The sequence below is a fragment of the Amblyomma americanum genome, chromosome 11, assembly GCF_052857255.1.
Source record: "Amblyomma americanum isolate KBUSLIRL-KWMA chromosome 11, ASM5285725v1, whole genome shotgun sequence".
Taxonomy (NCBI): Eukaryota; Metazoa; Arthropoda; class Arachnida; order Ixodida; family Ixodidae; genus Amblyomma; species Amblyomma americanum.
In genome coordinates this window covers 43,279,011-43,304,841 of record NC_135507.1, presented here as the reverse complement: position 1 = coordinate 43,304,841, position 25,831 = coordinate 43,279,011, and the positions used below count along the sequence as shown (strand labels likewise).

The 25,831-nt window shown below is 46.2% G+C and overlaps 1 protein-coding gene across 2 annotated transcripts; it reads right to left on the bottom strand.

Moving 5' to 3' along the window:
* Positions 1 to 216: 216 nt before the first annotated feature.
* Positions 217 to 24,709, bottom strand: LOC144109898 (thimet oligopeptidase-like). 2 transcript variants are annotated; one of them, XM_077642660.1, is made up of 16 exons: positions 24,186 to 24,709; positions 22,808 to 22,947; positions 21,910 to 22,025; positions 21,075 to 21,244; positions 19,767 to 19,897; positions 18,164 to 18,218; positions 16,678 to 16,842; positions 15,479 to 15,640; positions 11,119 to 11,184; positions 9,783 to 9,887; positions 8,356 to 8,463; positions 7,855 to 7,928; positions 5,054 to 5,285; positions 3,976 to 4,107; positions 1,066 to 1,182; positions 217 to 585 (listed from the first exon to the last, which is right to left on the bottom strand). In XM_077642660.1, the coding sequence occupies exons 1-16, from the start codon at positions 24,567 to 24,569 to the stop codon at positions 496 to 498; spliced, it is 2,247 nt and encodes a 748-aa protein (XP_077498786.1). In that variant the 5' UTR covers positions 24,570 to 24,709; the 3' UTR covers positions 217 to 495. The 2 variants fall into 2 exon arrangements, with proteins under 2 accessions (XP_077498786.1, XP_077498787.1); XM_077642661.1 differs by having other exon boundaries at positions 19,767 to 19,879.
* Positions 24,710 to 25,831: the final 1,122 nt, after the last annotated feature.

Below are 25,831 nucleotides of genomic sequence, written 5' to 3'. Positions count from 1 at the left end.
AGAGAAAGGGCAGGTTCAACGGCAGACACCATAATACTCACTGAGGCAATTGAGATGCAATGACTTAGGCACGAATATTCAACACTGCGTGCCGCCAAAGCAGAGGAAAGAAGGCATCAGAGGCAACTGAATGCCAAAGGAGCCCAGTCATGTTATGAGTCTTTATATATGTGTGTACGTTGTAATCATTGTAAAAATGGTGCAGAAATTGCGACAGAAGGTATAGAGCCTTTTATTACAGCACAATTGCATAAAAAAATGGGTCTTCAGACACAAAGTCACCACTGAGGCACGTGTGGCACATGTCAAAAGACTCGACACAGCATGGCACATGGAAAGAACAGTAGCTTGAGCTCTCCACTCTCTTCAAGCACAGTGGTACCTCAAGGAGCCACAAGAAAGACTAAAGGCCACTTTCTGTTGCCCTTGCAAAGAAAAATTAATATAGGACGCCGTGACTTTGCTACTGAGTCAAGACGGCAGCGAGGTACAACATCAGCTTGGAGGTGCTAGACCCTTGCTCCTCAGGAAGGCGTCCATCGTTGGGTCTCTACCCAGGAAGTTCCTTAGGAGTTCTTCAGCATCCTAAAGAGATAGACAATAACACCACTGCTTGTCACAGAGCTTGAGAAAAGTTGTGGCTGTAAATGAAAATTTGCACACCAACCAAACTCCAAATTTTAGGTGCAGACTTAAGCAGTAAAATGGCTGTTGGCAGCAGGTTTTTGCTAACCCCGCGAGTGCTGAACCTTCCCTATTCTCATTCCCATTCAAAATACAACTGCAAGGCATAAAAAGCATTTGGCAGCAATGCCGTCCATGCACTACAACATAAGACATCATTATAGACCAGCACGCAACTAGCTTTTATTTTTGTTGTGATAAAGCGATACAAGGTAACGTTAACATAAATAATGTCGAAATATAATCAAATCGGGGGATACTGCATATGAAATGTGTGTTCCCCAAGCAGTTTTGTATTTTGGGGGGGGGGTCTATAACCTCCAACTTGATGCATGCACGTCTCTCGACCCAGCCACGAAAATGCACACGCCATTTCCTCACCTTTGTCGAGCCAGGCTCAAGGATTTGCCTTCGGTAGTCCATGCCCGTCTTGGGGTTCAGGATGCCCTCCTTCTTGAAGCGTGTGTCGAAGAGGTCCATGCTGAACACTTCGCTCCACTGTTGCCATGGCGGGGCCACCAATCAGAGCACAGAAGCCAGAGGCAGAAGCACAGGGAGAGATACCAGTTCATACCAGTTAACCTTTTGCACCTCTCATCTATTCTCTAAATCGTCTCATTAAAGAGCCATACTTATGGCCATTGATATGGTTCTTAAATGCCGGCCCCACTCTGCTTCAAAGAAACTTTCAGAGCGTTCTTCCTTCAACAGCAGAACAAAATTTCTCAACACGCCCATGTTTACTGAGTATATTTGCTATGCTCAGACACAACCTAAGTCTCAGGGACAAAGCCATTGTTGCCAATGCTGCTTTCTTAAGTTCTATACCACTACAACTCCCCCTACAGGACAAACAACCAATAATAATGCTCCGTGAGGGATCCGAGAACCAACAGAAACCATGCCTCATCGCTAAAGGTTTCGCAGTCTGACATTACAGATTGTACCAACTTCTTGTGGTCACGCTTTCCGCTGAATGCTGTGGGTTGTGCTCGGATGAACCCTAGTTATGCTCTTGTCAGACAGAATTACATGCCGTAATGCGAGTTACATCAGCAAGTTTGAGGTAAAAGTTGTTGACAATGTTGGCTTGAATGGAATACACACTGAAGAGTGCATTTTGTTATGTTTAGACTGCGTGTCATACATGATTAGCAAGCAGGGCTGGTCCAAAGCATTTTTTTTTTGCTCTGCCGGCAGATGGCAGCATGGGCATTAAATGAGCATTTTGATGCCATTTTTGAAAAAAATAAAAGAGTCCATTAAGAGGTTAAGTGCTCATTTCCCAACATACTTTCTGCCCTATTTTTACTGCTTAAAATTTTTTCTACATATTGTACTCTGCGTACTGACCCCCTCCCCCTTTTTTCACAAATTTTTGGCAAAAAGTGTGCTCATTATGCAAGAAAATACAGTAGCCGACGGGTAATTCGGACTCCAATAATTCGGACTTGTGACGGATATTTCGGACTTTAAACGTCCGAAAGTTCGATTTTTCGGACTAATTTCAGTTGCCTGCAGGCCAAAATAGGCCATCTTATTGGCTTTTGCCAGCGCAAAAGGTGCCATATTGGATTGGGGTGTATTTACTCAGCAGTTGGATCGGACATACTTTCGGTACCTCATTTTTGCCAGTATAGGTCCCTGCGATCTCTGCCACTTCGAGGTGGCATTTGGATTGTCATCGCAGTCAACTTGCTTTTGTCGCCAATGTTGTAGCGGGCAGTTATCGCTTGTCTCATACGTTGAAAATTGGTAAATTGGTTTTTGGGGAAAAGAAATGGTGCAGTATCTGTCTCGCATCTGGGCTGACACCTGAACCGCGCCTACGGGAAGAGATAAAGGAGGGAGTGGAGGAAGAAAGAGGTGCCGTAGTAGAGGGCTCCGCAATAATTTATACCACCTGACAACGCACAGCACACGAGCACCTTTGCGTTTCGCCTCCATTGGAACGCGGCCGCCGCGGTCGGGTTCGAACCCGGGTACTTTGGATCGGTAGCCGTACGCCCTAACCACATTCTTCGTTTCGTCACTTGGGTTTCTCCAACCGCGTCGACCGAGTGGCGCTCCGTCTTCACAAAGTTACATCCGTTCACCGTTTTGTGGTTGCGTCTGGCGGTTCCACCGCTTTGAACGAAAAGTGCCGCGGTGCGGTGCACGTTGTGGACAACATGGCCCCGCCGGTACCGCCGGGTCCGTCAAAGAAGCATGGGAAGTATTCAACTGAACGCCATGACCTTGCTGTATAGCGTGTACAGTGAAAACACAACTTTGGCGCAAATACAGGTGCACATCGGCGCCAGCAACAGAAATTTTTTCCGCAAGATAAAATTAGTGACTTTCTTGAGCCCATTTCATCTCAATAAAGTGACTTTTTTGTACTTCACGGATTTTTCGGACTGTTCAATTAATCGGGCCATTTTTCGGGTCCCTTCGGGTCTGAAAAATCGGTCGGCGACTGCATAGCACAATATTTTACTGCTTTTATGCTGTCTTGCCACGCACTTTTACTTTAATAGAACACCAGTCTGCAGCAAGTAATAAACCACAAAGAAAGTTTTTAAGCTAAAGTATTTGCCCATACCTCACACAGATAGCTTGCACCTGTACAACACAGTTCAAGCAACAATAACGTTGGTACACTGTTCAGGGCACTACAATCGTTTGGTTCCCCTTGTGGGTGCAACCACACATTTTCGACAGGGGGAAAAGTTCCCTTTCACAGAAGTGCTTTTTCTCTACATACTGTATAATCGTATAACTGCCTGTAAGGGCGCACCCTGTTTTCCCTAGGGAAACATAAAAGCGGGAACTCGCGGCGGGAAACGGACTCTCGCTGCCGGACCTGACCTGAGTGTCCCGAGGAACCCTTTCGCTGCCCGCCAGCCCCCGAACCCAACGCCAGTCGACGCCAACGACTTGGTGAGCTACTGAACATCTATTTTACGGATAGAACATTCTTCCGCAGTGTGCTTTGCCTTGCGGTAGGATAATAAACTATTTCCTAGCGTGCTCAGTCGTTGCCTATTTCGTCCGAACCTGCCGTGGCTGCGACTCTGCACCACGGGTTGGGGAAACGTGTTGCATACTTGAATAACGCCTGTGTGTAGCTGGCACGGAAGTTCACCTTCCCGGCCGGCTGGACGCAGAGTGACCCCATAAAATGCAAGCGTCTCTCAAACACAGTCCCAGCTTCCATACTACACAGTGCCGTGCCATCCGCCAGTCACGAGAACTCTGCAAACAGTGATCGATACATAGCATAAAAGTAAACGGCTCAGCCGTACGTACAAGGTAGCCATAGTAGCGTGCGTCGTATCCGCCCATCAGATGGTTGAAGTTGGCGGCAAAGTTGGTCCCGTCCTGGGGCTTGTAGCCCAGCAGCCGCTCCTGAATGTCGCGGTACAGTTTGCCTGTTTCCGCCTGTTACGGGAAGGAGACACACGGCAACACTTTTAATTTTGCAACACCAAAAGACTCTGACAGCATGATGTGAGCAAATGCTTCAACGTGTACAACATACAATACCTACGTCGCAGAAGGAGCAGTGTTGAATTCAATTCAACTCCGTTACGTACAACTAATCCTTTATGACCCAGTCATTCCAAATAGAATCACCACGTTTAGTAGCCAGTAGACTTCACCACAGGAGAAAATTTCTATTGTTCTCGCAGTAAATTCAAGGCTTTGCCATCCACAAGCGCTAGCCACCTTTCATCACTTTACAAACGCTGCTATCTAGCATTTTGCCTCCACCGAAATGCGACTGCCGTGGCCAGGATCGAATCCGCACCTTATCTTTCAGGTCAGCAGCTGAGCACCAGAAACACTGAACCACCACAGTGGCTTTGAAACAAGAATGCAATCAGCATATGTAATTTTTACTCAGAAAAGAAGAATCAGTTGCAGCTCGCCCCACATGGTGAGCTGTCAGATACCGATCCCAATTCCCAATTCATTTGATCCCAATTCATTTGATGACAAAGTAGTAGCCATCGCAACAACAAGCAAAAACACAACTTGAAAGTCATGAACCCGTAACGATGTCAGCCTCAAAATCAAGATTGAAAATTGCAACAGCGGTGCTGAAAAGGTAATGCGGCAGTGCCAGAAAATTGATCTGAAGGTCTATCGCATCAGACTTCCAGTTTGATAAAACAGAAGTCCTGCAGAACCAATCTTCCGACAAAGTGAGCTAATCAAAGACATCTCCCTCAAAAGTCTACCTCAATGTAAGTTGGCCTAGCTATATACACAGAAACCAAGCAGAGACTTCCTGTAGCTCAAGAGTTCGAGAAAAAAGCGGAAGTTGTGCCTTCAAGGAATTGGTCTCTAACCACCACAGAGAGCAAAGTATCAGGCTACACACCTCCGGTCTGACGTGCAGCTCCAGGTCAAACATGGCCAGGGTGATCTGGCGCAGGTTAAACTGCGCCACGTTGGCAAGCCGCGAGGCAATCAGAAGGTCGGCCAGGTCCTGAGGCAGTGGCTCCCCCGTTGCGTGGTGCTTGGACATGCGGCGCAGCCCCTCCAGGTCCCAGCACCAGTTCTCTAGCATCTGGGACGGGCACTCGATGAAGTCCCGCTCCACTGTCGTACCCCTGCAGCAAACAGTTCAATTCCGTTACTACTAAGTTTCAGTAATGCACTGCTTTGCTAACAAGGTCTGCAAAGACAGTATATATGCTAGCAAACGTGAGAACTTGTGACTAGTGATAACATGCAGCGCCATCTCTTGACAGCCATAGTTACTTAAGTCTTATTAACAACTACTGATATATATATATGATGCAAGCTCAATGAGAGTCCTATTAAAAACACTGAAGAGTACAATGAGCTACATCACTGTTGCTGCTTCACAACTGCACAGTTGTGGGCTGGGTGGTTTTCCACCATGAGCCGAGGATACAAAGCACAAGCCAGCATGCACGAAAGCTTCGTAGCAAGTGAACACAAAAACAGCTATCCCTTCCTTTTCGTCATCTCACAGAAGTGCAAACATGTTTTCTGGATGGCTCAAGTGAAAATATTTCCTGTACATCATGGTACCAAACTGGACATCCCACAAACACGAGGTCAGCAGCTTGCCCATTATGCATCATGCTAGTGAAGGGGAAAACCACAGAATTATTTAATTATTTTATTCATAAAATACTGTTGGCCTTGATCTTAGGCCGCCTCAGAAAGGGGTGGGCAGTACGATTTAGACATGAACGAGAAAAACGTCAGTAAAAGGCCTTATAAGAATTAAACTTCACTGGAAATGGTTACAAAACTTTGATGATGTAGCGAATAAGCAAACATTTCGCGATCCACACAAGTTACGCACACTACTTCAGCAATAAGCAAATGAAATGAGCAATAAAAAGAAGATGACATCAATAACAAAATATGGAAGGAGGTAGTACAACATTCACACTGATACAATGAAAAGACAACGGACACTCGACTGCTTGAGCACAATTGCTACATTTTCAGCATGTCGAAGAAAAAAAGCTCTACCAAGTAACCTGAATAACTTGAAACTGACTGTTAAAAGGACAACAAAACAATCCTTTATTTAAGTACGCCATCTCGAGCGGTGCAGAGGGCGCCAGTTTCAACCTAAATTCACTATCTGTCGCCTGCTGTGAGAACGACAGCTGCCTGGGAGTGAATATGGCAGGCAGCCACTTGACAGCTGCTCACCACCATGGACATCCACGTTGGCAAAATGACCACAGATGAAAGCCACCGAGCTGAGCACCACTGAAGGGCATCACTGTAAACTAGTGAGGCCTAAGGAACCGGACGCATTTGGCTGACAATGCAAGCACACCTAAGTCTCGCACATGGGAATTCCCGCCCAATATGCTGCAACACATTATCATCATCATAGTTAATATTAAGTTGTAAATGAATTGCTTGTGCAGTTCTCATTTAGAAGCTGCAATCCCACTAAAACCCTGTCATAACTCATCATCATGGTTGTCATCACCAGTACTGCTCCGCCAGCATGTGTAGTTAATGTACAGCAAAACCTTATAGACGTCAGGTCACAAGGACTGTGAAAAAAGGTCTAAGTGGGCCTTCGAATTAACTGAGCACAGCAAAAAAAAATATGAGACAAGTAAAAAATGACACTGCAGGAATGCGCTGCCTTTATTGGATGAACTTCGCTAGTAATTAAGCAATCAGAGATGCTGCTAACCCAACCCGCTAACCACGGCACACCGCACAAAGAAATGGTGCAAGCAGGCCTGGCAAGCAGTCAGCCTGTTAAAGGCAAGGAGAAAGAACAGTTGAGTCATGGGACACGTGCTGTCACTGCCATAGGTGCGAGACATTAAGATGCCAGAGCGTTCAGTCTACTCAAGTCTTGATGAACCGCCGAGAGCATGTGACACGGGAACTGGCATTCTCTGCTGCACTGCAGTGAAACAGATTTTCCCCTCCACATGTGCACGCTTTGCCAGTCTGCAGCCGGTTTTTGTGCTTTGAATACCGGGCCTAGGGCATCAAGCCTATGCTATGCAAGCACGCCGATGCCTATCAAGCATCGGCGTCACTCTGCGGCATCGCCTCACGGCTCCAAAGAGCCGTCGCTTCAAGTTTGTGGTGAATTCGGGATCCGACATTCGCACATAGCACACCAATCGTCGAATTAACCAGACTGGCACAGGCCGCCAGTTCGAATTCTCCAGTGAAGTTTACAGCACGAATTGTGAGATGGCAGAAATCCGTTGATTTATCCGGGGCTTCGAATTTAACAGAGTTCACATTATCGAGGTTTTACTGCACTCACGTGGCGACCAAAACCTAGGCTGGCACCAAAGTGCATTTCTCGCACATTTCAGGCACATATTTCCGACCGCATCCACAACCACTGCAATAGCTCTTAAAGACAGCCGGGGAATGAAGCTATCAACATTAGTTATGACAATGGTTGCCGGCCCTGCACAAGTCTATGCAAAATGTAGGTGAAGCAAGAAGACTCAAACTCCAGCCCTCAATCTGCCCCAATCTTCATTCTATACAATTCCAAGCTCTGCAAATCAAAAGAAATTTTCTCCACCGCTACAAATTAAGTCAAACAGCCTCCATTTGTGATGCACACGCTAGTCTATGCCTCTGCTGTAGTTTGGCAGCATCAGCAGCTGTCGAAATAAAAAAAGAATAGGCAGCACTCACTCGAATATGGCCAGGTTTGCCCGACTGCAGATGTGGTGCATGGTGTGGCCAAACTCATGGAAGAACGTCTCCACCTGGTGATGGTAACAATGTTTGGAGTGCGACACATGATTGTATTTCTTTTCCTTTTAGCGTTCCCACTTCCAATCTCTCATACACTCTGTGCTACATTACGGTATCAAAAATCGTTCAATTTGACGCAGGATAGACCAATTACAAAGTACTTTTAACTTGGAAGTAACATCAATATGCCCGAGCCGCACTGAAAACATCCAAGTGCCCACTATTTGACCTGTTACCATCACAATCAACGTCTATCATATATCTGCAAAGTTCTGTTTCCCATTACTGCCTTTCTTCAGTATTCTATATCAGTGGTCCTTAAAATGGGCTGCTTTTCGCGCTCTTGGATTTCCACATGCATTTCACGTCCTGCACCACAGTTCTAGCAAACACCGTATTCGTCAGTTAAAAAAAAACAATAAAAGCATATAAACCCACATCAGAGTGAGTCAGTAGCGAGGGCTTGTCTGCTGTGGGCTTGGGGAAGTTGCAGAGGACAGCGACGACTCCAACCTGCCACGAGCCGTCCCGCTTGCGGCAGCAAGGCTGCAAGGAATGTAAAGTGCAAGTAAATTTAAAACGCGCGCGCCTTGACCTTTGGGCACAACTGCTGAGGAGACACACAGGTCAACCACAGAGGCACACACCCCAACTGTACTCACTGCACAAATTGCAGAAATGACTGGAAGCCACGAATAACGTTAACCAAGACTTCTTTAGAAGACGACTCTGCAACACAACTCACCCAAAAGCAACCTAGAAAATGCTACCAACAGCTTGCTTTGAGAAATTTTTCATTTTATGTTGGCCTTCAGGTTTTGTGTGCTGCCATGTTGCACAATTTATTCAGTGAATGCACACACTGCAGTCTCAAGACCAAGGCAAAGGGGAGGTTGCGAAAAAAATGGACAGAGACGTGCATCTGTTATGTGGCTGTGATCTTTTTTTCAACTGGCTGTCACAAGCGAACACTGCTCAAGGAATAGGAGCCTGGATAACTGCCAAGGTAACTGCCAAGGACAGTTGTGAGCGTGAGGTTCTTTACAGTGGCTACTGCAGGAATTAAAAGCACTTCTCAGTTCCAGTTTTCCAAGAGAGGCCTAGCTGTGTTACACATCTGATGCGACAGCTGCACCGCTCTCAGGAGAAACAGTACAACGCATTAAGCCAGCACGGTGTCAGTTTGATCACAGTACTTAAAAGCATCCCCAACGATGCCACCGACAGCAAGTATCTCTAGTCGCACTGCAAACTTCGCCTCACACGCATTGAGGAAATAGTGGCACAGCATTAGGATCGAGGGCATTCACTGTCATGACAGCGTGGCCAGTGCTCTCCACAAATGAAACCAAGCCCGGTCCTCACAAATGATGAGGCAGTGGAGCAATAGAGGGCATTGACCAACTGCTATGAATACCTGTTCACAAAAGGAAAAAAAAAAGGGAACAAGAAGCTGACAAACTATGGCGTTATGGCGAGTAATGCATAAGCACAATGTCCTCTTGCATTGTGCTTTGGTGCCTCATCCTCTTCCAACCAGCTGCACTGTAGCTGCTAAACCCTTATCGCACCGTCTAAGGCTAGGCCTCCGTGTTCCCTCTCCACATTGCTGCATGGCACTGCACCTGCTAGATCCCCCGACCTTCATACTGCACCTCTACAGCACAGTGCTTCCCTCTTACCTTAACCACTGCACCCTACTACACCTAATAATCCCCCCACCCCGTTTCCTACCCCCCTCACCGTGCAGCAGACACCTACGACACTACTAAGGCAGCATAGCCTCAAATTTCATTCCATCCACCAAAACCTCCAAACAATGCACACTCCGAGAATCTTGAAAACGAGGTCTGTCCTTTGCTCACCTGCAGTGTAATGTTGCAAAAGTGACTGTACTTCCCCTCGCGTGGGAACAGGTCCATGATGAAGTAGCCCAGCAGTTCCTTCGTCTCACTGTCGGTCACCTTGAACTGGAACATCGGAGAAAAAAAATAATAAAGCCAGTTCAGGTCACTACAAAGACCAGGTGTAAGCGTGAAATGGTTCCCTATCAGCAACTTACAACCATTTGAAGTTTCACACACACACACACAAAAAAAGGGATCTTGCTGAGTCACGGTCCCCACCATGCTCCCGATGTCAGTGTTACACACTCATATATCGGCAAAGAAATGACCCACAGATTCATGAAACAAAATAAGGTTAAGCTTTGTGCATCACCAGCCACAAGTTTGTATTAACGTGAACAGTTTCTCAACCGTGGCCTAACAAGGAACACACCCTTTGTATAAGACATTTCACCACTGCATCACGCATTTTACGGTTGAACACCGGGCACTAAGATATGGCATCAAGCCACCATTTTTGTTACGTAGCCCAACGTTCTTGTTTCGTTTTCTCTAAAAGCCAGAAAAGGAACAATGCCACAGTTTCAGCTTTCTGTCCCAAACAGAAGATGGTACAGTCTGCTCGAATATAATACAGAACGTCCAAAAGCAAGTGACTAACAATTAGACCCCAGACTCTGTAGTCATTTGTCAGTGTCAACCCTGTGGCTCCTTCGCTAATGTGACCACTTCAGGCACGACTCCAAGCCAATGCTGTTTTTTCCAATCTTGCCAAGCTCACAGCACACATGCACACTTCCTGCTGAGGACCACGACATCCATGGGTGCTCACCACTGCACCAATGCAAACAGAGTATAGCGGCAACTTTGATCCGACATGCACCGTCACTACCGTTTCCAATGACAACCTTTTCCAGAGTGTACTTTTCTTGGTGTGCTGGCTAAAGCATGCTTTCAGACACTGCTGTCTGAGAACACATAAAGAAATAAACACAACAAGCTTCGTAGCTTTCACTGCGCTCCCAAGAGATGCTATGGGAAGAAACCCTTTTCCCACAATTTCTGCGGATAAGTGTTTCCGAATTCATTAGAAGTGCATCTGCAACAGCCAATACATGGTAATTTATTGCTCAACTAATTGCACCTTGGACATTTGCAGTTCCAACTACGGCCACAATTCGGCATCTGCAAACAAAACTGCAGCTAACACCACAGTTTGGCAGCAGTGGTGTGCTAAAACTCGAAAGATCAAGTATATCTGACGACACACAACAGAAACTCCACGGGGTTGTCTCAACAGTGCACTGAGTGAAACAGTGTGCAATGTAAATAGGAAGCAGCTCAGCTCACTCACCATCTGAGCCTCAGGGTGCCACAGGGCAGGCTTCTCAACCTCTTCAAACTTCAGTCCCAGGAGGAGCTGCAGACAGAGGGAGACGATACGAGGTTTCAATGGGACACTGAGGATACACTGAAGATGGCGGGTATCAGTCGATTACAGAATTCTGAAAACAGAGCTCTCATAAGCCGGAAAAGACAAGAAATTGAAGTACATGTATTACCAACTGCGATGACATCAAGACCAATTTTCGCATGAGCATTCTGTGGGTACGCAACACTTCCGAACAGTGATCACGGAATCCTTTTCAGTCTTGACGTCACAAGTTTGAAACGAGGCACAAAAAAAAAATGTTTAATTTGCTAATTTTCTCAGCAAAATAATGTGTCTTTTCCTACTGAGCAAACATCAACATATACGCAAAGAGCCAAATACTGATGAATTTTCACTGAGAACTAAAACTGACTGCAGTATAGTGTCAGTGTCTCTTTCACAGCTCTCGGCTCAAGAGTTCGTGTTCTCAAGTGGGATGGTAATGCACCCCAAGAGTGGAGGTCAAGGCCAGCTAGCAGGTTGTAAATTGATTCAACTAATACACAACATATTAAAACCCAAAAGTAGGTCAAGGTCAGGCTAGCACTTGTAAATCGATTCATCAACTAAAACACAACATATTAAACGCCAAAAGTACCCGGTACATTCCTAAATCAGAAATGAGACACACGTGATGCAGACCTTTACAATCATTAAAAGGATATTTTTGCCAATGGTTGTTTCAGGGAATACTTTTTTCAGCTGACAATTATACTCGCAGACTAGAATGACTTGCACACATGCAATTCTGGGCTGCAAGCAGTGAACTGTAGCCATCATTTCAACCTACGAGCACTCACTTTGACCTCTGTACAATGGATTACCAAGCATACTTTGTCTTTTTATACAATACATACCATTGTAACACCTTTGCTCACTCAGCAGATGCCTAACCAGTAAACTCTGTGTGGGATTTCAATTATACAGCGCAGTACACTTATAACGATACCACATATAACCGTATATCGATTATAACAATAAGTTGACTTAAGAGTATCAACTTATGCATTGAGGCTATGGAAAAAAAAAAACCATATATAACGACATGTTCGTGACCGAATATCGGATACAACGATCAGAATTTTGCCTTCTAAACATCGTTTTCCATGCTGAGCGTGACATTCGCGGTGTAAAGCTTCCTTGAACAATGTTGAGATTGGGCGAAAACTTCAGATACGCGAGTTCGCCGTGCCTGCTGTCATTTTTCCTGTGCGCGTCGATTACGAAAGCCACAAAGAGTGAGCATCGCGAGTTGGCATAAGCGCTGCAAGACGGTGCCAGTTTCTCCGCGCATTGGCCACATCGCTTGCGCTACGGAAGGAACACGGTGGGAAAGAGAGAGGGAGAAAAAAACGAAGTGGTGGCGCCCCTCGCACGCCTGTATGAGAACAAGCGCGGAAGCAGAGGGGCTGAGGCAGTCAGACCAGTGCTGTCCGCCTGTCGAAGATGGCGCCGACCAAGCGCAAAGCTGCGATGCTGGAGACTAAGAAACAAATTTTGGAGGACTCTCGCAGTGGTCAAGGCCTCCACCATAAGAAACTGCTTCAAGAAGGCGGGCTTTGTGCACCAGGACGAAACCCCCCCCCCCCCCCCGACGTGGAGATGCACACGGTGGAAGCTGCGGAGTTCTAGGAGCACGCCGCGAATGCCGACGAAAGAAATGGTACATCCATGGAGAAGTTCTTAAGCACAGACAGTGCTGCTATGTTCTGCGAGGAGGTCACCAACGGGGCGATCGCCGAGAATGAGTCGTCACGGCAGAGTGCGGCGTTGTGCGACGGCAGCAGTGACAGCGGCGACGAAATTGACACTGGCCCACCTTCGACAGCGATGACTACGCAAAATGCGCTGTGTAAGATCGACTCACTCATCGACTTTATGCATGCGAAAGGGTTGCCACCAGTGTACACACAGCAGCTGGATGCAATGCACACTGCAGTAGTGCAGTGCAGTAGCTGCTTGTTAAACGTGACAAATAAACGTGTTGTTTCTCAAATCATACGTTCTGCAATTACTGTTCTTCAGCGCAAGTGTAAAACTTGAGTCAGGAGCTACAAAGGCATGTTTGGCAGCCATTTTCATGGCAGTCCAGATATAGCGATGATCGGTTATAATGACCATTTTTTCCGGATTTTTCGATATCGAAAAATTCGGGATTGTTGTGTGGTGAAACGTAGGTGTGGTGGAGGGAGCAAGGTGCGATCCTCTCGCATGAGCTCATGGTGATTGTTTACAGTCGAGCCCATGCATAACGGCCACAATTATCGTATTTACACGATTGTAAGTCGACCTATTTTTCAAAATCTGAAAATCCGAAGTGTGTGTGTAGGGGTGTTGACTTAAAATCGAAACCTAAGCATCCCACCATAAATAAAGGCAAGACAAACGAGATATCAGGCATGCTACAGCGTCGTTGAATTTATGCTGCGCGGCTCTGTTGCATCGCTCTTCGTGCTGGCCTTGAGCAGCTGCTAAATCAGCGCGCAAAGCCGGCATTCCCACCCTGTGCGAGGCGGCTGATGGTGGCTGTCGATAAGCAGCAAACCCCACCAGTGCACTCCCCACAAGCGGCCGCAGATTCCGTCTGCTGATAAGCGACGGCGACCCGATAACGCATTCACTTTCTACTCTTAACACTCGTGGTCCAAGATTTTTGTTTGTTTGTTTACTTTCAACCGCACACTCGGCGCTCAACGGAGTGCCGATAGTTGATGGAAGGGCCGCTGTTCCAATTGCAGCGGCACCCCCACTCTGAAACGCAGCGGTGCCGGGGAGTGTCGGTTGCCAACGGAAGAGCTGATGCCGCTCACGCGCAGTTTTTCTTTGGCTCTGATGCATTTGACTACTGCCGGCCGCGTTTCACAAGTTTTAAAAGTAGTGCTTCGTCATTCATAATTTGTGCTCCGGGTCCGGTAAGCGACCGGCGCTCGTTCACAGCTACATTCGAGATGGCTGTCATTCTTTACGCCGAGGAAACGAACAACTACGCGTTGGGCCACAAGTCTGACGTCCGCAACAGGTGATCAGGTGTGGCAGCTGCAGCGAGGCAAAATTTTCAGCTGTTTCACGCGATGTCGTGATGTGGCTATTTGTGAAGTGCGGGATTTCGCTGCACGACGATGTTAGAACGACGAGCTGTGGGACCACAGCAGCGATCACGACGGCAGCGCTAGTGAGGACGACGGCGCAAGTGTGGACGAGTAGTCTAGTGACTAATACGTTTTCGTTTTGGAATGTGCCCACGGGCGCTCCCAAACGCGGCAGCCGATAGCAGCTGGCAATAAGCAGAGGCAACAGGATAGTGCTATCGCGTTCTATTATTAAAGGCCAAGGGTAAACGACCTCCAAGTTTTTTTTTCAGAAATGTGAAGTGGGGGGTTCAACTTACATTCGAGACGACTTACAATCGTGTAAATACGGTACATCAAACAAACTCTCACTACACCACACCTACAAGCCGAACACAGGCCGAACACAAAGGCCTGGATAACGTGTGAATTCTTGCTGTTATTCGACAAGCGTACAACCACATACAAGTTTCATACAGGCAATGGGTTTCATGCATGATTTGCTCACTGAGTTGCTTGTAAAGTTCAACCATGACACAGCGAAAAAAAAATTGGAAATCCTGCTCATGTCTGACAACTTTGCGCTGCACCACAAGTTACGTTCTCCAGCTATGGTGACAATGCTTTCCTCGCCATCGAATGTCAAGTGCAAGATCCACACAACCCGACATGGACGTCATTCACACGCTCAAGGTGTCCCATCATTAGCACATCGTCCAGGATGCATAGACAGCAACTATGAACCTTGGATACAACAAATGCAGTCAGCGTGACCATCATGCTCATTATAAGTGGGCTCAACTGTACCTAAAGCTTCTCTATTTTTTGAAGGTAGCGACAACTGCATGGGTGCTGTGGACCCCTCAAAGGAGCCAAAGCGCAGATGGCAAACTCGCATTGCCTTGACTCCTAAAGAGAATGCAGAGGCCAAGCACTCTGCAGTTTGTGAGTGCTTAGCACTGCAGATGAGCGACACCTGCCACTCAGTGGGAGCTTTCAGTTGTCACTTCCTCACCATATGGTCTCTGCCTGGACACACAATGTTGCCGTGCAGAAGCCTCCTGCCACCTGCCAAATCTTGGTGGTTACGAATAACCTCCCCAGCAGTGTGTTCAGGAGGTGAACGTTTGGCATTGGCACTTGACCCCAGCACATCCTTCGCCTCCCACCCTATCCTTGTCTCTCCCCACCTCTCAATGAAGCCTTTTGCCCACCTCGTAGATGCCAAAGAGGCCCTTCATGACCACGTCCAGGGGGAAGTAGGCGCGCAGCTTCTCCTGGTCCACCTTGTAGTGGCGCTCCTCCACCAGGTTCTTGTAGAAGGCCATGTCCCACACGTGCAGCTCCCCGTCAAAGGGCACCCCCTGCCGCTTGCACTGAAAGGAAGGAAGGGCACCAAGCAAGCGGATGCAGGTCAACCGCAGAGGACTGCAGCTCTCTTGTTCAACTTGCCCGCAACGACCAAGTTCAACAAGACTACAGCCATGACCAGTTACTTTCGCGAGAGAGCGCAAAGGCTTAGGATGAGAACTAAGTATAGTGCATCCATTTACACCAAAGGTAATGAGCTCAACTGTCATGACTCTGCAGAGTTCAGTTGTACGCGAAAGGATTATGCCTGCATAGAAATTACTACAGAAGATGATTAAGCTGTCTTCATTTAAAGGGTACAGATACCAAGTTCAAAGTGCGCTTTTGCTTTGGAATGATGCACAAGATATTAGTAAACATGGATCGCCATGTGAAACTTGCTTATGCGTGGTAAATAATTTATAATTGAATTTCTTCTCTGCTGTTTCGGCTTCAGAAGCTGAACGACCATTGTGATGTCATGAGTACGTATGAGTTTATATGCAGTATATAAAAACTGCAATACAATAGCCGTTTGCTCAAACACTATCATTCCGGCTTCAAGAACAGGCAAGCATAACAGCTGGAGCGAACTAAAATGACAAAGCAGCGATTATATTGCAGCTTTCGCGTGCCTCATGTGATGTCATAACCACCTATGATGTCATAACCGCCTATGATGTCACAAATGCTATTTGAGTATTGAAGCCAAAACTGCAGGGAAGAAGAAATTCAATTACAAATTATTTATCAACCATAGGCGAATTTCACATGGTGGTCCATGTCTGCTAATGTCTTGCGCATCATTTCAAAGCAAGAACACACTAATGAAATTAAGGTGTCCCCCCCCGTTTAAACAATTAGCATCGAGAGAGATAATCGTGAGACTGCCGAGCCAAATTAGGCCACATGAAAGTTGCTGATGGCTGTTCAACAGCAGCAGAATCTGCCCACCTAAAACTGGGTGTAAGGAAGATTTGGTCCATCCCTCAAGTGGCTATGTGAAAAAAGGAAAGCACACATGCTCGCTAGCACTAAGAAAAAATGCACAGCCAAGACATACCTCCTCTTCCTTCAGCTCAAGCAGCACTTTCTTCTCCTTGGCCCAAAGCGGCTGCAACTTCTCGGCCAAATCGGTGAGGAAGCGCCGCACATTGGCCGCCGAGCGAGCCATGAGCAGCTCGGTGACAAAGTCCGCATGAGTCGGATAGTTCAGGATCTGAGATTTCTGCAGAAGGGGGAAGGAGGGGCAAAAGAGGATTCATAGAGTCGTAAATACAAAGGGTAAAGAGAAAAAATCATAGGGCTCCTAATTACCCATGTGTTCGCAAGGTGACAGCATTAGAAGCTGTTACCAGAAGTGACATCATTTCCAGTTTAGTGACATCACTTCCGATCTGCTGACACCACTTCCCTCGAGCCAATAAAAATTATCCGCCTTGATGAAGTCATTTCTCTCGAGCCAATGGGAATTATCCATTCTGGTGACGTCACTTCACTCCAGCCAATGGGCGAATTTTATGACAGACACATTTTTTTTTTTGCAATGGGACTTTTAATGCTACTGCATTAAAACAACAGCAAGGATTCAAGCTGATTTTCCCTCATCAAATGAGAAGTCATAAAGTGAAAACAAAGTGCAAGTTCACTGAATGCATATAGCTGAGCTTAGGTTCAAAGGGACCCCAAAGGAAAGTTCCAAGTCAGTTCACACTGCTCATGCACCCCCATCAAATGTGAAGCACAAAAGACAATAAATTTCACCACAAGCAAAACATAAAGTGAATGCCAGTTTTACAAGGCACGTACTTTAAGCTGCATGACTACTGTAGGAGCCCTGAGGAAGATTCTACCAAAGTTACAAACTATGTCCAGTGAGATTAGGCACCCGTTGCAGAAACTATCTACTCCAAGAATATTCCTCAAATGCTAGCTCTGTATGTGAAATTATCAGCAAGTACTCATTGCTTCCAGGTTTCACTCACTTCTCTCATCGTTCCAAATGCACCACAGGTTATACATTGTCACCAGGGTTTCGAGGTGCTTGCCATGTTCCATACACTCAATGTACCTCAATTTTTCATGTGCCATTAACTCACTCACTAATGGCTTAGGTGTGCAACCCAAATGGGCTGTTCAGCATGCCTTCCCTGCCCTTCTGCTATCACTGTCGCTTCCCCTCTGCGACAATAAACCGTAACAATGCTGTTAGGTTGCTGCCAGATGTCCCTGCCACAACATGACAGCAGCCGAAACACTGCCACAGCATGGCAAGAAAAGAACAGGAACTTGAAAAAGGTACAGGAAATGGAAATCTACTATATTTCCCGCAGAATGACTGCACGGCCTTCACACCACATGGAGCAGCTATGTTTGGATAAGACGCTCATCGGCTTATGGTCTAATGAATGGGATAATTTGCCTATCATGTTGAAACAATACAACCAGCATTTATACTACCAACACAAAAACGTGAAATCCTGTGCACAACTGAGAAGTCGTCAAAAATGAACACCTGCATGGTTTGACGCCTTGACACACTCGCATACCTTGTGCCTCAGGGAGATGGCCTTCTCGAGCAACGGGATGTTTTCCTTGATGCACCTGACGAGGCAGTGAATGAGACAAGCAATGCAATCAATCAGTGACCGAAAGAAACGAGAAGAGGTGACAAAATCTGAACCTGAAAGAAAAAGCAGGCAATGCGAGCAGCACAATTAATGCACACAAGAGCATGGTAGTTAAAGCGCACTGCAATAAAGTTGAAACAGAGTTAAACATTCTTTCATCCCAATCATAAACAAATGCAAGTGGCATGCATCATTGCAGAGGTTGTACTTCCTAGCTGCGAGCTGAGCCAATACATATATTGGTATGTTTAAAGGCGCTCTGAAAAAGAGGTCTAGTAAAGTTGCGGTATGCCTGGGATGTTAAAGCAATCCATGAACAGGTATTGTCTAGCAACAATTTTTTATGTGCTTTGTAAAAGCTACCTGCAGTCAAAATTTGAATTTTAGCGTCTTTGTAGAAGCTATCTGTAGTCAACATTTGAATTTTAGCGTCTTTGTAGAAGCTATCTGTAGTCAAAATTTGAATTTTAGCGTCTTTGTAGAAGCTATCTGTAGTCAAAATTTGAATTTTAGCGTCTTTGTAGAAGCTATCTGTAGTCAAAATTTGAATTTTAGCGTCTTTGTAGAAGATATCTGTAGTCAAAATTTGAATTTTAGCATCTTTGTAGAAGCTATCTGTAGTTAAAATATGAATTTTAGCGTCTTCGCTGCTTTCCCTCTCCTCCCGTCACTTTTTGCACGCTGGAAGGTTGGCGCTTCTCCGCCAGCCGCACCTCCGGGAGCGGAGCTTCCTGGCCCACCAGAGCTACGTGGCTTACTGGCCGCGGCCACGGTAGCTGCCCGACGTCTGAAAGAATCTAACTAATAGCCACCTCTCAACTTGTATACGGAGGTGCGAGCGATGGAGGAGTGTGCGAGCATGAAAAAATCACCAGGAAGGAACTGCCAACTTTCACGTGTGATTCTGGGTTCTCTGCTGCATGCAGAAGTGCATTATTTGGCTCAGGTGTTCATGACATCCCAATGCAGTAATTGAGCGAGTTGATGTGCTCTCCTCGGAAGGTATTTCAAAGCTTCTTTAAAATCAGAAAAAAGGCTGCAGCAAGGAGATACACAAACGCAAAACAAACACGAGAGCTGCACTGATGCATAACATAATTGACAATTTAAACAACAACACGACATGTATATGCTAGTCATGTAACACAGAGAGCGGGACAACCAATGGCCCTTAATGTGAAAGAGTGGATTCCAAAGGAAGCCAAACGTGGCACTGAGTGACGGAGATTCAGCTGGGCGCATGAGATCAGGAAGTGGCCGCAGCCCCACAGGGCAAGGATAACAGGAGACTGCAAACTACGTCGCCGACAGTTTTCACGTTTACTAGGGAAGTACATTTTTCCCTATCATCCCCTCTGTCCAGTCACCCCTCTTAAAATTCCTTTTTGTATTGCTGTACAAACTGTGTGAACACTATCCTGTCCAGTGTTACTTATTTGTGCACTTACAACAGTCACACATGCACACACACATGCATATACATACACATCCAAATGTGCATACAAAAACAATGCATGCTTACCTCGCTTCGCAGGCAAAGTTGACCTTTCTGCGGGTCTCAGGGTCAGCGGCCATCTTCATGATAGGCATCACGTGTGGGTGTTTCAAGGTCACCTTGCGCTTGCCAGACTCCACCTGGGAAGGGCCACATGACTGCTGGGCATCAGACAACATAAATAAGCCGCACAGCTCACAAGACTGCTGTGTTTCCACACCCTATTAGCTTGCGGATGCCAACTGTGTACACAAAATGCCTGATTCATCATTTTCTAGTTCTTTTGCTGGGCAGGAGCATGGGTATAACATTTTGCAATTAAGAAGAGAAAAGCTATGGTGTTTCCGCACAGCCAAACGTTTTTTATTCAAGCTACACGTACACACGCAAAGCCCTAGGACCAGCATTTTGATTGAGGAAGCCTCCGGCATGCCTCGTCTCCCAGGGCCTACAGTTCCCAAAGTACCGAGAACCTCAGGTTAGACAGAATGGCGCCGCCCTCCCCCAGTGGAGCTTTTCTGCTGCACCAATGTCTCTGTACCCTCAATCTTCCTCTTCGTACTGTGTGGCTCAATGGCGCCCTGGCTGAGACATTTGGCTGGTCAACATAAGTTCACAGGTGTGACCCTAAAATATGGTGCCTGCATTGCGTTGGAGGTGAAATGCAAAAATGCTTGAGTGCTGAGATATTGGTGTGCAGTAAACAGGAAACCAAGTCTTCAATACCAATCTCGAACCTCCCGCTACATCCTGATTAATGGTTCGCCGGCTCTGTCAAATCAGAACTTTCTCGGTTACACCAGGCACACTGCCCACAACAGACTTTCCAGCAGCCTCTCTCCAGCAGAAACTCTGAACACCACTTGAACATCTCAATATGACGGTCTGAAATTCCCAAGGAAGAGCAGCATCATAGAGACCAAAAATATTAGAAGTTAAACAGACTGCACTTCGGTGCTCTGATGTCACGAAACTTGCTGGATAAGGTGGCCACACAGGGCACAGGGCAGGGGTATGTGGAGATCAGTGAAGGGTCTTTCTCATACAGTGGATGTTTTATGGCTGATGATGACAACGACAACCGTGATCATGATGATGGTGGTATGTTGCATTTAACGTCCTCATCCTGGGCATGGTTTATGAGAGATGCCATAGTGGAGGGCTCTGGATTATTTTCAATCCCCCGGGGTTCTTTAATGTGCACAGACATCAACTCTGCGACTTTGTGGCCAACCACTAAGCCATCCCAGTGGGTTGATTATGATGGTCTTTCAACGATGAAAATGTGGCTTCTGTTCTACGGTGACGAAGGCAAAGGAAAAAGTGACAACGCACCGTTTCCAGGCTCTTGATGAAGTCCTCAGGTGTTCCCTTCAACTCCTCTTCGGTGAACTCCAGCACCGTGTTCTCCTCGTTGAAGTGCTTGGTGTACTGGACTCCCAGGTCGTTAATCTCGTTCTTCAGTTTCTTCACCTCTTTCTGCACCTCAGCGTCCAGGTGGAGGCCTGCACAGAAATGAATGTGCTCGGACTACCCATTACACAACCACTGCCATTCACAAGTTCGCTGCGATTACGCCCCATAGCTGGTTTGTATATGGGTAATGAGCAATTATGAGCATTTAGCAACACAGGAGCAAGCACTGGCCCCCAAACGCATGTCACGAAACTCCATCGCCTGGCAAGGCACACGTATATCGCATTGATGCAATAATGCAGGAACGCAGACAGAAACTTCTCACGGAACCTGGACAGGTGGCATGTACACTCTAAACATGAATACGCCTACATGGGAGTAAAAAGGGAGTAAGCTGTCCTCTAGTGCATAAAAGGGTGTGCGCTGGAGGACAGCTTACTCCCTTTTCACTCCTTTCTGTTTAGAGTGTAGAGGACAGGTTACTCCCTTTTTACTCCTTTCGATTTGGAGTGTAGAAGACAGGTTACTCCCTTTTTACTCCCTTTTTAATCCTTTCTGTTTAGCTGTTTAGAGTGTACCAGCGGTTAACAAAAAAAAAAACTTCGGAGAACAGAGTAACGGACACGGACAGAACAAGGGATAGAGTATGTAAACAACGGTACCAAAAAAAACAGAAGTCTTTCATATTTATGCCTCTTTGCATACGCATGACAACAGTTGCGTTTTTTGACACTCCCCCGGTTCTGCGACTCACCGTCTCTCTTGCGGAGCTTGATTAACCGCTCGAGGTAGCGTTTCATTTCCGGTGTAAGAGAGCTGGTGTCTTTCTTTTCAAGTGCAAGCAACTTCTCGAAGATGTCGGGCCGCATCCTGAATGCAAGGATAAAGTGAATATGCCCCATGTGAGGTAGGCTTGTGAGCTAAGCCACTTGAACATGTCAACACAACTAATGAATATCGAAGGCAGGTAATGAAACAGCTGCAGCACAGGAGGCAGCTACTCTGTTTAAGCTGTACGACCGCAGTTTCAGAAGAGAACAGTCTAGGCCAACTGCTTCCAAATAATTTCCCTTTCCTCTACAACGCTGCATCTACCCAGAACACACAGATCTCAGAACAAACAACAATTTCATACACAAGAACAGATAAGGCCGAGGTTTCACAGTTACTCTCCCAGATTCACTTCATGGATATTGCTTTTCCTAGAAAATACTAGTCACAGAAACAGAACTGCTCAATTATTACAAGATTCAAGTAACAATACAACTGTCTGGAGGCACCAGAGTGCTGGCAAGTTTAATCCACCTAGCACTGTGTGTTTTGCTCTGACTTCTTTTAAAACTGTATTGATCAACCACATGAGTCATCAGTAGGTTAGTCAAAAAGCTAATCTGCTAAGCACACTTAGGATACTACTGATACAGTGAACTTGAGCATTTCTGTCTTTGCAGACATGTTTACAACTGTCAGCACTTTTTCATAGACAAGTGCAAGAAGACAAGGAAACAGGATCAGTGTACGACTGAGGGCATCGAAAAGTTATTCCATCAATTTTTACGCTTCACTACCTAAACTCCCCAACGGACAAGAATCTACAAGGGCTGCATTATGACAGACTAAACATCTGGGCAAAAAACAAAACATTTACTCACTCAATCTCAACCTCAAACTCGTTGAGCTTAGTAGAGAGCTCAGCGCTGGTGTCTCGAAGCTCCTTTTTGGTTGAAACGTACATCGGCAACTCGAGATACGAGCTCTCGTTAGTGAGCATGCGCTGAGCCTCTGCAATTTCCTGTAAGCGGAAATTACAAAATTGTCAACTAATGACACATCAAAGAAGCTGTTGACAAGTTGTATCACGAGAACACACCTAAAGTGTCATTTTCATTACAGCTCTGTCAGGCTTTTAACTTTCATGTAGTGGCTCTTAACCAGACAGATTTCAAGCTGTGGATGAAATCACTGGGTCAACTGTAACACACATTCAAAATCCTTAAATTCAATTCTGTGATGCATGGAATAGGGACCCATGGAGTAAGGATGCATGCAGCAGGGACCCATGGAACAGGTGCACCTGAAACAGGTACGCGCAGAACAAGAACCCATGGAACAGGGACCCACGGAACAGAGACACATGGAACAGAGACGCATGGAACAGTGCGTCTGTAGATAGGGATGATAGGGTGGCCATGGCTATGAAAAAGCTGGCTTATTGGAGACAAATGGGAGAGGACTTTGTCCTGCAGTGGACGCTGATGACTCAGCTACAAAACTCTTCCGCACTGATCCAATAGGTTCATGAAACAATCAAGCCATCCTAGTCATGAAGTCAAAGAGAAAAACTTCAGTTTAAGCAGCGAAAAACTTCGAGGCGTGGAAAAAATGCTTTGTGAACTTCTTTATGTTGGCTATGTTATGTTTACGTCAGCTTGATTACATGCGTCCTTAGCTGAATCTCAATTCACGTCTAAAAGAGAATCTGACCGCAACATGCACACTCCTAGTTTCCGGGCATGTCTTTTGTTCCCAGCTAGAAACGCTGGCGGGCTGAACAAATAATTGGTTTTGAGGAAAGAAAAGGTGCGGTAAAACAGAGTGTCTAGTGTTCAGTCCAGACGGAACATTTGCTGCTGCTGCTGCTGCAGTTCCGTCCAGTGGTGGTGGTGGTTATGTTGGGTTGGGTTAGGTTGGGTTGGGTTGGGGTAGGTTGGGTTAGGTTAGGTTGGTTTGCGATGGGTTAGGCTGGGTTGGGTTAGGTTACGTTCCATCTGGACGGAACTCTAGCCACAGCCGCGGTAAAAAACTCCAAATGGCTCAACCGCGCCGTAGAAGAAGGGATGAACGGGAGAGAAAGAAGGGAGAGTAAAGAGGCGCTGTAGGGCTCCGGGTTAATTTCGACTACCTGACGTTCTTTAACGTGCTCTCACATCGCACTGCACACGGTCTTACTGAGCGAGTCCAACTCGCAGACTCATCGCGGCGCTGACCACAATGACAATACACACAAGTTTCGTTGAGTACATCGCTCACCTTAAGCACCGAGTCGAAAGTGATCTCGTCACCCTGCAGCGCGCCGATCTTGTCGAAGATCTTGCGGCCCTCGTCCATGATCCTGGTCGCCCTGGTGTGCAGTTCTTGGGGCGTCACGTTGAAGTCCCATGCCCTGAGAACTCCCGGGGCCGTTCCGTTCTCAGTGTCCATGTCGAATGGTGGTGGTTGATCCCGGCTTCTAGCTACAGTTACTGCGAGCGGTGACTGGCAGAGATGCCTGGTCGAGGCGACAGAAGGCTGCGGTAAGGCTACTTTGGTTTGGGCTAACCGCGCTACGGCTCTGAAAGCGCCGGTAACCAAAACGCTAGGCGATGCTTTGGTTCTCGCAAGACGCAAGGCGGCGAGCGCGGTGACAACGCGCATAAGTGGATTCGCTCCTCGTGACTTGCAATGGCTGTAGATCTCCTGTCGAAGGCCAGCGTTAAGCAAATGTGGAAAGACCTCCGGAGATAATACGGCGACCGGTCGGCGATCAGTGCCGCTGCGTGAACAGCGTTTGTTCCGAGTTTGTTGTAAACACCGTCAACACCGTGCGCAAACAGCACATGTCACCGTCACACATGTGCACCAGTAGGTTTCGATTTTCTGGTCACCGAAACTAATGTAAAATGTGATTATTGCAAAGATAAATATATAAAAGCGATATTTCAGCTCAATGAACTTTTTAGTTTGTAAAATTTAGTTGCTAAAATTACATACACTTTTTAACTTTTCGGTTTCGAAATAGGATGGATGCCGTGTACGATTTTCTACCTGCTTGTTCAGCTACTTTGTTGGCTCTGTCGCAAAAATTATTGAGATTGTGTAATTCAGGCCACCCTCTCATTGAAGACCAGACAGCCCACAAGCTGATACCAGTGAATAACAGCAAGACCCTTACTTTCGGATCTTGAACTGCTTCCACTTTTCGTTACATGGTGATCTTCAACTGTATCGAGGATTCATCCTATTTTGAGCACCAGTTCTGAATTTTTAGCTATAAGATTGGAAGAAATCAGCTTGAAATGAGGAGCTTCAAATGCAAGAAAAATATGGCGAATTTCAACGTGCTTGGTTCTGGACTTCAAATTAAGGTGAACCTTTTTTTAAACGTTGATATCCCCAATATTCTGTTAAACCAAAAGCAGAAATTCCTACTCCATTTTGCTGTAGATCGCAGAGCTGCTCAAAAACCCACCCAAAGCAAATAAATATATGCCTTAATTACGCAATACACATCTACTTGTGGAATAGTACACTGCCTTTATTTTTCACAATTTCCTAGAAATTCTCAGAATGTATAGAAAGTTCAGTGGTATGCGATGTAGTAGAAATCTCCAGTGCATGTATTCTATAAAGCGTAGGTGATAGTCAGGTTAAAGCACCATTTGCTGACTTCATGTTACAAAACAAAAAATCTAAATCAGAATAAACTGAAATATTGACAGATGCTCATTGAATTACTCCTTAACCATTTGGCACGCCATTTTGCTTCCATCGCAACCGAATGTTTTTTTTTTGCCTAAATAGGATACTCAGGTCTCAAGTTTTCCAGTACAGAATACTATATTAATACAGTGGTGGTCCAACCATTTCAAGTTCTGAAGCAATTTTTGTAGCAGAAAAATATTCATTTTGGAGCACCT